The sequence below is a fragment of the Notolepis coatsorum genome, assembly GCF_963971535.1.
Source record: "Notolepis coatsorum genome assembly, chromosome: 2".
In the NCBI taxonomy this organism is placed as follows: domain Eukaryota; kingdom Metazoa; phylum Chordata; class Actinopteri; order Aulopiformes; family Paralepididae; genus Notolepis; species Notolepis coatsorum.
The window spans coordinates 39,858,134-39,871,252 of NC_140166.1; the positions used below are offsets into that span (position 1 = coordinate 39,858,134).

At 40.3% G+C, this 13,119-nt stretch overlaps 1 protein-coding gene across 1 annotated transcript in view; it reads right to left on the reverse strand.

Annotated features, from left to right (window-relative positions):
* The window catches only part of susd1 (sushi domain containing 1), a 45,649-nt gene that overhangs the window by 18,248 nt on the left and 14,282 nt on the right, over positions 1-13,119 (reverse strand). The window contains exon 8 of the mRNA XM_084307486.1: positions 11,522-11,616. Within this exon, the coding sequence (XP_084163612.1) occupies positions 11,522-11,616 (95 nt within the window). The remainder of the gene's footprint in view (positions 1-11,521; positions 11,617-13,119) is intronic.

A 13,119-nucleotide genomic window follows, 5' to 3' on the forward strand; every position in this document is an offset into this window, starting at 1 on the left:
GGTAGCGATAACACGCAGGTCCTACGCGGGACTGAAGAAAACACTGAAAGAAAACGGAATGAGATTCCAGTCACCCATGACCTCGCTAAGGATTCACTGGGAGGAAGGGGCGGCGACGTACGCGACGGCACGAGAAGCGGAGCGAGAGATGAGACGGCGAGGGATGCGGATGACGGAGGACGGAGAAGGAAGGAGGCGGGAGGACCAGACGCGGAGCTTGCAGCAGAGATTGGAGGGAGCCCGCAGGTGGATCAGAGTGGGAGACCGAAACCGGAGAGAGGAGAGAGGAGAAGGCCGAGGTGAAACGTGACGGAGCGAGGACGGAGACGGATGAGGAGGCCAGAGAAGGAGAGGAGGCGGGAGGAGGCGAACAGATGAGTACACGCACAAGAGATTGAAAAAACTATTCAAATAGAGACAAAGTATAGAATTAAGCATTACATCACGCGCAGGAGTGGTTTGTGACCAATAAACCATGCCTAGGGGTGGTCGTTAGGCCCGAGGCGCAGCCGAGGGTCGTTAGACCCCCCTAGGCATGGTTTATTGGTCACAAATCACGACTACAAGTGGTGTAAAGCTTTTATACAACTGCCAGATTCATCCAACCTTATTTCTATACAATAAACACACATTAATCGAAGATTTATTGAAAAAACCATCCGCCAGAAAAAGTAGTTCCCACAACTACAAAAAAGACAAGTTGCCTCCATGTGGAAGCAGCTTGAAGTGCATCCAACCAAACTAACACATCCAACTGTGTATTATTGGAATGATTGAGAGAAGTTGCCTCATGTGGAAGCAGCTTGAAGTGCATCCAACCAACTAACACATCCAACTGTGTATTATTGGAATGATTGATTGAAAATTGTATTACCAGATGCAGAATGGGTACAATACAGTACGGCTCAATACACACAATTGTTAAGGGAATGCAGACCTACTTTCCATAGAACTTCATTCTTAGATGCTTCTATATAAAGTAGGTAAAACAAATTAAAACATTTTCTTTGCCTTATAGGAAAAATACGTTTTCTTCGCCCTATTTTTTTATTTATTTCTTTTAGCCTAAACTTAACCAGTTGGAAACCAGGGGTACAGTAATAAAATTAGCAATCAACCAATCAATCAATTCAATAGACCATGCTCACTCAAAACAGCGCTGCTTCTCTCTCAGTCTGACTCCCCCGCTGTTGCAGACAGGAGTGTGTGTGTGTGTGTGCGTGTGCGTGTGTGTGTGTGTCACAGTGTGTGTGTGTGTGTGTGTGTGTGTGTGTGTGTATGTGTGTGTGTGTGTGTGTGTGTGTTTGTGGGTATGCCAGCGTCGGACAGTGTGAGAGTGAACGCTGCAGTCAGTGGGAAGGAAGTAGAAATTTAAATCAATCAATTAATCAATCAATCAATCCGCGATTTTTCTTTTGTTCTAGATTGACTCAAGACCCATCAATTACATCATCCAACATTGTTTAAAGGACTAACACATTCCCCTTGACAGAATCGCTTCATATTTAGTCGTTATGGTGCTATCAACATATCCATTTGTTGTCCGCGATCTTGTTTTCTCCCGGAGTGAGCCGGGGAGTGATATGTGATTCGGTTGTGGGCGGGTCCTGAGCCCAGGACCGTGGATTGTTGCCAATAAAGACGTGTAAATGGCCAATCAGAATCGAGAAATTTGCATGCCGTTGTATAAACTGAAATAACATATGCATAAGCACACATTCCCAGGTAGAGGCAGGATATAGAAATGAACGTAACGTATACATGGACACATAATACACAAGCTGATGGAGGAAATAAATGGAAATATAACTAGGTTTGATAGGCGAGACACAGAACATACTGAAACAGATACATAGACACACGCTGTGAGTAACACAGTTGGGAGGGATTAAGGGGATAAATGGACATCACATAGAAAATAGAGGAGAGGAAAAGAAAGTAAAAAGGGGTACACGGGAGACACCGCACACGGATATGGGAGGAAGGAGGGACAATGAAACATATGAGTCACATTGAGAGGGACCAAGAAAAGAGGGTCTTTGATCAAAAGGAAGGACAGAGCGCTTTTGACCAGGAGCTCGAAAGCAAAAAAAAACAGTAAGAAAGCTGGACAAATATGACGAGCGATTGGGGGCAAGGGTTACAAACCCCCAAGCCGTCAGGAGGGGGCCCCTCGCTAGGAGGGCAATTACCCCTCACCCACCAGCAGGGGACAGGGGGGGACACAGGGACCCCCCGAACGCCTTGGGAGCACTTTATGTAAAGTTTATGTTTTTTATTTATGTTAATCATTATATGTATTCGGTGAAGAGAGCGGAGGCTCCAACCGGAGGGGGAAATGAGTGTGACATGGGGGGGACTGACAGACAAAAGAAGAAGAAAGATGACAAGGGTTAAAGGTATAAAAATGATGTCGTTAAACGTTAATGGAATGAATAATGCGATAAAAAGGGGCAAAGTGATGTTGAAATGTAAAAAAAGTGAGATGGAAGTGATTTTTCTGCAGGAGACACATTTGGTAGCACAGGGTCATGAGAAACTGAAGAGATTTGGATATGAAAATGCATACTATAGTTCCTTTGAACAAAACCCGAGGAGAGGAGTAATCACGTTAATCAAAAACACAGTCAAATTTGAATTGATCAAGGAAGTAAGAGACAAGGAGGGAAGGTTTGTTCTGGTGAAGGGGAAAATGGAGGGCCAAATGGTTACGTTAGTAAATGTTTATGCACCCCCAGAGAGTGAGAGGGATTTATATGAGACCATTTTTGATATGATAGTGATGGAACTAGAAGGGATATTGATATGTACGGGAGATTTTAACGTAGTACTGAATCACGACCTAGACACCACGAGTACTAGAAAAGGACGGGCACCCATCAGTAGATATATGAATATTCAGATGACGGAAATGGGAATTACAGACGTTTGGAGGGGGATGCACGCCATGGACAGGGAATACACACATTACTCACACCCACACGTGACATATGCGAGAATAGACTACTTTTTGATGACGACGGGGGACAGTTACAGGGCACGGGAGAGCAGTATAGGAGTGGCGGACATATCGGATCACAGTGCCATATATCTGACAGTAGATCTAGAAGGGAGACGGAGGAACACGATTTGGAGACTAAATGTAGGAATATTAAATAACAAAGGGGTGGTGAGTCAGATCAAGGAGGAGATAGCCAGATATAAGGAAGAAAATGACAACGGGGCGGTAGACCCGAACATTCTATGGGACACACTGAAGGTAGTGATAAGGGGGAAATTGATGGAAAAAACAGCAATGCTGAAGAAGGCCAGAACGGAGACATATCACAATCTGATAGGGAAGCTGAAGAAGCTAGAGGGGAGACACCAGATATCAAAAGAACAGGAAACGCTCGGAGAAATCAAAGAAGTAAAGGCCAGGATAAATAGGGAATTATTGACGGAAATAGAAAAGAAAGCGAGGTTCATGAAACAAACTTACTATGAAGGGGGACCAAAAGCGACCAGACTGTTGGCTAGGAGAATTAGAACGCAACAGAAGTTGAACACGATACACACAATAAGGGATACAAAGACTAATGAAATATTGAGGGACCCAGCTGAAATAGAGAGGACATTTAGAGAATACTATGAGAAATTATACACACAGCCAAAAGCAGCGGGAGAAGAGGAAATAGAAACATATCTGGAGAAGCTAGAGTTACCATCGATAGGGAAAGAACAGAATGAAGAATTAAATAAAATAATTACGGAACAAGAACTGGAAGAGGCAATTAGTAGAGCTAAAAACAACAAGTCTCCGGGGAGCGACGGATTCCCATCGGAATTCTACAAGACATTTAGAACTGAATTAGCACCCATGTTAGGGGCGGCGTTCAGACACACGATGGAAGAGGGGAAAATGCCCCCCTCGTGGAAGGAAGCCATAATCACCACGATACCGAAGGAAGGGAAGGATAGGGAATTATGTAGTAGTTTCAGACCTGTGTCCATACTTAACGTAGATTACAAGATGTATACATCGATAATATCAAAAAGATTTGAGACGTTTATGCCAGACATTATAGATGAAGATCAAACTGGATTTATTAAAGGGAGACAGACACAGGACAACGTGAGAAAGACATTACACATAGTAGAGGAGATACAAAAACAAGGGGGTAGCGCGGTACTGATTAGCCTAGATGCAGAAAAAGCGTTCGACAGTGTGAGCTGGACATTCTTATATAAAACATTGATGAGGTTCGGACTGAACGGGAGGGCGATGAAGATGATCAAGGCGCTATATCAAGAACCGACAGCGAGGGTTAAGGTGAATGGCAGCTTGACGGATAGAATCAGATTAGAGAGGGCTACCAGACAGGGATGTTGTCTCGCACCGACGCTCTTCGCCGTTTTCATAGAACCACTGGCACAACTGATCAGACAGACCGAGGACATCAAGGGAGTAAGGATAAAGGGAACGGAATATAAACTAGGCCTATTTGCAGACGACGTGATAGTATACATGAGGCAACCAGAAAAGAGCTTCCCGGCACTGATGGATCTACTGAAGGAATATGGCCACTACTCAGGATACAAACTAAACGTGACAAAGACACAGACCTTAGCATGGAACTATTCTCCAACGACGGAAATTAGAGAACAGTACGGGATAAGATGGGACATGGACAAGATTAAATACTTAGGGGTGAACATCACGAGAGGGGTGGAGAAACTGTTTGAGGCGAATTATACACAGATAAATCAGAACATCAAGAGAGACTTAGAGAGATGGACAGTAATGCCCTTGGACTTCAATTCAAGAATAGAGGTCATTAAAATGAACATACTATCAAGGTTACTGTACCTATTCCAGTCACTACCGATACAAATACCACAGAATCAATTCAGGGAGTGGGACAGACTGATATCGAGGTTCATATGGGCGGGGAGAAGACCACGGGTCAGATATAAAACACTACAACTACCAAAGGAAGAGGGAGGGATGGCAGTACCCAGCCTACAAGATTATTACTATGCAGCACAACTGAGAGCAGTGACGTGCTGGTGTAACGACAGATATGAGGCAAGATGGAAAGACATTGAAAAAGAAGGGGAGGGATACAAGGTACAAGCTCTGGTGGGAGATAGGGAACTATTTAAAGAAAAAGAGGGACTATTAGATCCAATCACCAAATGCACCTTGACCATATGGAACAGAGTAGTAAAAACACACAAATTGGAGAAGCAGTCAGGGGTCCTGAGATGGGTAGCACATGACAAGAGATTCAAACCAGGGAGGTTAGACCATGGATTCAGAAGGTGGGAGAGGGGGGGGCAACAGCGATATGCAAAATGATAGAGAAGGGAGAAATGCAGACACTACAAAAATTAAAGGAGAAATTTGGACTAGAAAACAGGGACCACTTCAGATATCTACAGGTTAGAGACTACTACAACAAAGAAATAAGGGGGGCCAAAGACGAGGAACAGAATGGAATAATAAAGATGATAGTATGGGCATACGAAGGGGGGCAAGGAAGAGTAATATCAGCAATATACCGGGCTATAATGACCAGCAAGGGACACACGACCGATTATATAAGGGAGAAATGGGAGAGAGAACTAGAGATAGGAATAACGAGGAAGGAATGGGGGAACATATGCGAGGTACAACATTCAACAACAGGATCGAGAATATGGAAAGAATTTGTATGGAAAAACATAATCAGATTCTTTATAACCCCAGAGCTGAAGGGAAAATATGCACCAACACAAAAAGCATGCTGGAGGATGTGTGGGAAGGAGGGGGCAAATCACACGCACATATTCTGGGGATGTCAGAAGCTGAAGGGGTATTGGGAGGAGATAGGGGAAGCAATGATCAGAATATTAGGATACGGGCTACCACAAACAGGACTGGTGCTTTACTTAGGAGACCTGACACACGAGGGAATACAAGGGGGGGACAAATATTTAATAAAGATAATGTTGATAGCGGCCAGAAAAGCAATAACGAGACTGTGGTACAAGGAAGACCCACCGACAATAGCAAAATGGGTAGGAATAGTGGAAGAAATACAGGATATGGAAAGGATAACACACATGCTGAGGTTACAGGAAGAGAAATTTGGGGAAAGATGGGGAAAGTGGGAGGATTATAAAAGGAACGAGAACGACATCACAGAGGAAGAACCAAATGCAACACAAGAGGGCGAAGGGTAAAGGAGGAAAGATGTTCAAGGAGGGTCTATGAACCTATGTCACACACCTGTGCTTTAGTTAGTATTTTCTATTTTGTTATTGGGATATTACAATTGCTGAATGCTTTTATACCTTATTATTTATGTCTGTTTAACGGTGTGATATTAAATATACAGGGATGATGTGGTTTGTGTATGGGTGAACCAAAAGGCAAAGTGAAAGTTAATAAACAAGAGAAAAAAAAGAAAGGACGAAGGATAAGGGAAGAAAGAAGCTCAAGGAGGGTCTCTGGACCCAGATCACACATACAAGCCTTAGTCAGCATTTATCATCTTTGAGTAGGAATTACCTGTTTATGCCTGTTTAAGGGAGATACACAATCAGCCTTTGTATCAAATACCTAGAAAGCAACCGTAGGGGAACCAGACAACTAACCATGTGATACCCATGTAAATATTTATGTGCACTGTTTTTTCTTTTTGTTTTTATTGTGATGCTAGTTTCTTTATTTTTTATTATTTATTTTTTGTAAGTGCTGTCTGTCTAAAAACTGTTAATAAAAAATTTAAGTTTAAAAAAAAAGAAAAAATGCTGGGTGTTATGTTGGATGTGAAATTGACATGGAAACCTCATATAATGTACATAAAAAATGAGGTAGCCAAGAGTGTTTTTGTTTTGAACAAGGCAAAGAATGTGCTTGATTATAATTCTATGCGAATATTATATTGTTCACTCATCCTAGCATATTTGAGTTACTGTGGGGTAACCCGTATGAAAGCAACATAAAGCCCTTATTTATATTACAGAAGAGAGCAGTAAGAATAGTTCACAATGTAGATTCAAGAGAACATACCAACGAATTATTTATTAAATCCAAACTATTGAAACTTAAAGAGTTAGCTGTAATACAGACTTTATTAGTTTTGTTTAGAGTAAAATGCAGAGTATTACCATCAAATATACAGAGGTTGTTTGTTCCCTAAACTTTCACACCCCCTTGCAGTGTTTTGACACCTAACAGGGCCCCTACACACACACACCCTCGAACAGAGACACAGATCCACATAGATGGATCTTTTCAACACTTTATATTTTCAGGACACTATCACGTATAACTTTTTATATAATTATTTTCTCAAAGCATGCTCAGAGAGAGAATCACAGATTCTCAGAACAGTAAGTTAAGGAGACCAGATTGCTTGGAGTTATAATAGATGAAACAGTCTCTTGGTCAACTCACATTAACAATATTGTAACAAAAATGAGCAGAAGTATTTCAATTATTAGACGGAATGCCTATTTTTTAACAGACACATCTACCAAGCAAGTCATACAATCACTAGTTTTGTCACATCTGGACTACTGTCCAGCATTCTGGTCAAATGCATCCAAACAAGACTTAAAAAAAATACAGCTTACTCAAAATAGAGCTGCAATACTTGTATTGCATAGCTTAATTAGAATTTTAGAATTAGTTGGTGAATGAGAGTCAATGAGAGACTAGTGTGTAGTCTTATTTTGTTTATGAGAAATATTTATACTTTACATATTTACATATTTATTAGTGATGGTCTTGGCTATGGCACTAGACAAGTCTTGAGGGGTCGGTTCGCCCTACCGAGACCCAGAACTGAAACCTTAAAGAAAACTGTAATGTACAGGGCAGTGTCCTACTGGAATAGACTTCCACAATATTTGGTTTCAATTACCAGTAAGGGAGGAGACTATGAGTGGCTGTAATGCAGAAAGAGATTGATTTTGGGTGGGTCTAATCTATGTCTAATGAATGGGTTCTTGTGTTGGGTTATGTGTTGTTTTGGAATGTGTTTGTCTAGTGGTTATGAGGAGTATTAGAGTATGAGTGTATGGAATGTTGTGCTGTTTTTGAGCACGTTTTAGTTTTCTCAGAGATGTCTTTGTTGTTTTATTGATATTTGTTGTTTTATTGCTACACGTTAACAATTCTAATGATTTTATGCTACATTCATAAACATTGACCCCTAGCCCCTTAACTCAGATATATATGTTGTGTGAATTAAATGGATGGAATTGAATGTCCATTGTACAAGTGCCCTTATAGGTTAGAATAATAGAACGTTTTATTAACCATAGCCTTTGTGAGTAGACTTAAGGTTACAGTGGATTTGGGATCTGATCCGTTAATTCTAGTACCTGTTTTAAATTCTGTTCCTGTAACCCCTTCCATTGTGTGAACTAAAAATATGCTATGAGTAAAATGTTGTACACTAACTTTCATGTTACAAAGATATAAACCATTTGAATGATGACTGTAAATGTGACTATAATGTTCTACATTTTTACTCTAAGTATGCATGTGCCCTAATCTTCACGCCCCCATGCGGTGTTTTAGCACCTAAGAGGGGCCCTGTTCACACCCCCGAACAGAGACACACACCCTTACTGACACACATACCCAGATAGACAGATCTTTTCTGTACTTTATATTTTCAACACAACTCTTTAAGCTATCATGTATTTTAAATGTATTTTACATTTGGCATTTGGAATACACAAAATGTATTTTATTCTTAATTCTGTAACTTAGACCTCATACACACACAGACACATACCCACACCTTGGGGGCCGTTTTTTCTACAGAAACGGGAAGTCGCAGGGTCATAAATCTGCTTTTGGCAGAAGCTGCATCTAGTAGTTTTAGGCTTCCCATTGGCCCTAGTCATTCTCCCGCCTACTATGACAGCTACGGGGGCTGTCACTATCAGAATTTTCAGAGAACCTGCAGCGCTTCATTTCAATCTGCTGAGAGACACTTGAGAGAACACACAGCGTACAGAGTGGAGACAAACAGAGCTTGGGGAGTATTCTTTCTACACACCAACAGCAGACAGACACATTTGAAATGCTTATTCTTAAGATACACTTATTCTGAACACAGATATATTGAACATTTCTGAAGAATAATAGATTGTATTTTACATTTGGCATTTGAAATACACAAAATGTATTTTACATTTATTCTGAAACTTTATTCTTAATTCTGTAACTTAATTCTCCATGCAACCCATTTCTGAACACATTCACACACATACGCACACACATTTATTCTGAAGATACACACACAATCTTAATTCTGTAACTTAAACCACACACATTTATTCTTAAGATTGTTGTGAAACTATATTCTGAAGATACACACATTTATTGTGAAGATACACATAAAACATATTGTGAAGATATATTCTTAAGACTTTTGGAATACACAAAAACATATTGTGAAAACCTTGGAATACTTATTGTGAAGATATTGTGAAATGTTTAATCTGAAAACCTTGGAATACACACAATCTGAAAAAAAATAATAATAATTTGAATCTAAAAAAAAATAATTGAATCTTTTATTTCTGACAATAAAAAAAACTTGGAATACACACAATCTGAAAATAAAACTTTTGAATATTTTATTTTGAAAAACTTAAATTTTTTTGAAAAAAGAATAAAAACTTTTATTTTGAAAAAAATCTGAAAACTCCTCCCCTTCCGTAACCAGATGGCCCTCCCTTTCCGCATAATTAGACAGGTGCCGCATACTAAATCTCTCTCTATGGTAGACTCAGACCTAAGCTTTAAATCACAATCAACAAGTTGACAAAAACATAATTCTTCCACCTTAGAAACATAGCTAAAGTACGGCCATTTATAAATCAAAAGGAAGCTGAAAACCAGATCCATGCCTTTATCTCAAGCCGACTCGACTACTGTAATGCACTCCTTACCGGCCTCCCGAAAAAATATGATGATAACTATTTTATTGCAATGCACTATTGCATTATTTTATTCTATTTTACTAACTATTTTATTGCACTGCACTATTTTACTTTGTATCAGTGATAATCAAACCGTAAACAAAGACGCATATTAACACTTTCAGTGCCAGATGGCGCTGTTTACTGTTACTGTTGAATGGCCAGCGCCTTTTAACATGGGGATATGTGGCTGTGTTTGCAGGCCTAAAGCTATATTATATATTATAGCTATGGATCTAATAATATAGTCGATTGTCATTGAGTTTCTTCCGGTCAAGATGCAAAAAACAGATCATTTTTCCATCCATACATTTCCGTTTTATATCGTTGTGAATATGAGTGTAGTTTCAGGGTGGTCTGGTGTCATTTCCAAAATGACAGACACCAAGCCACATCGTTTTAAATGGAGTGCAATAGCGGCCGCAAGGTGTTAGGCGGCGGTATTGGACTTTTGAGATCTCAGACCCATCCCCAGTGATAACACAGGCTGCCGGCATGTCTTTATGAATGGAAATATCAAATAAAAGAAACAACGATGAAAACCCGACTATACTCTGGTTTTCGGGGGTCCTGGCGCTCAACGTTCGGCGAGTTAACCCTAGATCTTAGATCCTAATATGAAAAACGATGTGATTTAATGTTCTATGTCTTACCTTGACTTTGTCTATTTTACTGCTATCTATTTTATGCTTTATGTCTGCACTTGCATTGCTCTTGATCTGCCAATGTTGTGCTCATTTTATGCCTGTCTTTTTGTACTGCTGTGAAGCACTTTGAGCTGCAATTCTTGTATGAAAGGTGCTATACAAACACAGTGTATTATGATTATTATTATAAATTATTATAGTTTGCTTCATTAATTAAAGGGTGTGAATTTAAGTGTTCTCTAGTGCCTTTTGTCCGCTTTAAGGTGGTGGTATACGTTAAAGGTTGTGGTGTCGAAGTAAAAAAAAATCCTATCTGGGCTAAGCCCCGGATCTCCTACAATCCTAAATCCGCCCCTGCTACACTGTAGCATTCAACACTTTGATGAACATTGTTACTCAGCTGATGATAGTGCCCTTCCTGATGACTTGTCGTACAGAACTTGTAAGTCACTTTGGATAAAAGTGTCAGCTAAATGACTAAATGTAAATGTTGTAGTACTCGAGTCCTGGACTTATTTTCAGTCAATCATTTGGCAAAATATATTGATGGCGAGTGCATTTGTTTTTTTATTTGTACATCAGCTCTTTGACTGCCAGAGAGGAGTGCACTCAACCTTGATGACTTGGACTCAGACTAGGGTAATGGGGACTCCACTCGTACTTTTCTTTGGTGACTCTGACTTGGATTCTGACTTGAACACTGGGGACTCGAGACTCGACTCGGACTCGAGATTTAGTGACTCGACTACAACACTGATTTCATCGCATCGATGTCCAGGAAAGTAAATCTGGCATGTCCCTCTGCACAAAGTACAAATTCTCTCATGGGGTTTTTGGTGACATTTTATTATGGTTCCTACAGATCATATGAGGTGATGCTACAGGTACATGATACATCTTACCCTGTAATCCTCTATATCTTCTTCATACTTCTCTGCTTTCCAACGCAGACATTTATCATTGAAAACAATCAAGTCATCGATAGCTGGCTTGATTTCTGTAACACATACAAAAAGTCACAAAAACAGCACGTTAAACCTACGATTTTCTCTATCATTACAATATTTAATACAATTTGTATTTGTTCCGTTCATGGCAACGCACAGCTCCACAAAAGCACAACAGCATCATTTCATAATAAAAGCACCTCCCAATTTGCACATTCCATGAGCAAAAAGGAGCAGTGAGAAGAAAATCTTATTTTGCATGCCCCTTATTCCAAACAATAAATAAACAATAGAAATACATGGTCTGTCAATTACAAATGTTTAACAATCTTACAATACAATTTGAGAAAATAATTGTCATAGGGAAAGCTATTACCCCTCAATTTCACAAAGACTAAATGTTCTTCCTTTATACATTCTCTTGAACTGAAAGATATTTGTACAACTCTTTAAATCATTCTGTAGATAATTCCAGTTTTACACCACACTGAAATACACTGCTTTACAGTAGTCTGTGCATCTGATGCTTAAAGTTACATTTCCTTCTATGGTTCTCATCATTGAAAAATATATATATATATATATTCTGCAAGCTTTCAGGCAATACTTTTGGCTTTTTGTCTTGTGCATAGCTAATCATATCTGTAACCTGTATCTCAAAAAACTAAAAAAACTGAGCGCCCTCCAACCGAACAAGGCCACTGGCCATGACAACATCCCCTCCAAATTCCTCAGAGACTCAGCAGCCACCATCACCCCAGTCATCACACACATAATAAACCTCTCCATAAAACAGGGACACGTCCCCAAGGACTTCAAAATTGCGAGAGTAACACCCCTGCACAAAAAGGGCAGTAAATTAGACCCAGGCAACTACCGCCCTGTTTCTATCCTTACCTCCATCTCGAAAGTCATGGAAAAAATTGTCTACGAACAGGTCGAAAAGTACCTCGCGGAAAAAAATCTAATCTACGAATTCCAATCTGGCTTCAGAACATCCCACTCCACTGACACATGCCTTCTCTATTTAAACGACCACATCAAACAAGAGGTGGACGCGGGCAAATACTGCGGCATGGTCATGCTGGACCTACAAAAGGCCTTCGACACTGTCAATCACACCATTCTGTTTGACAAGCTAAAAGCAATTGGTTTTGATAGTCTATCAGTGAGCTGGATGCAATCCTACCTGGAGGGGAGAGAACAGATGGTGGAGGTAAACGGTACCCTATCCCCCCCCTCACAGTGAGCTGTGGTGTTCCACAAGGAAGCATACTAGGACCGCTACTGTTCCTAATTTATGCAAATGACATGTCGTCAGCTTGTGACTGCAACTTGTTCCTGTTTGCGGACGACTCAGCCCTGCTGGTCTCTGACAAGAACAAGTTACAGGTTGAAAAAACCCTCAGCTCGGAACTAGGCAAAATCTGCATATGGCTCGCTGATAACAAACTATCATTACACATGGGCAAAACAGAGTCCATTCTCTTCGGTTCAAATAACAAACTCAGCAAGACCGACGGCTTCTCAGTTACAGTGGGTGACAATATTGT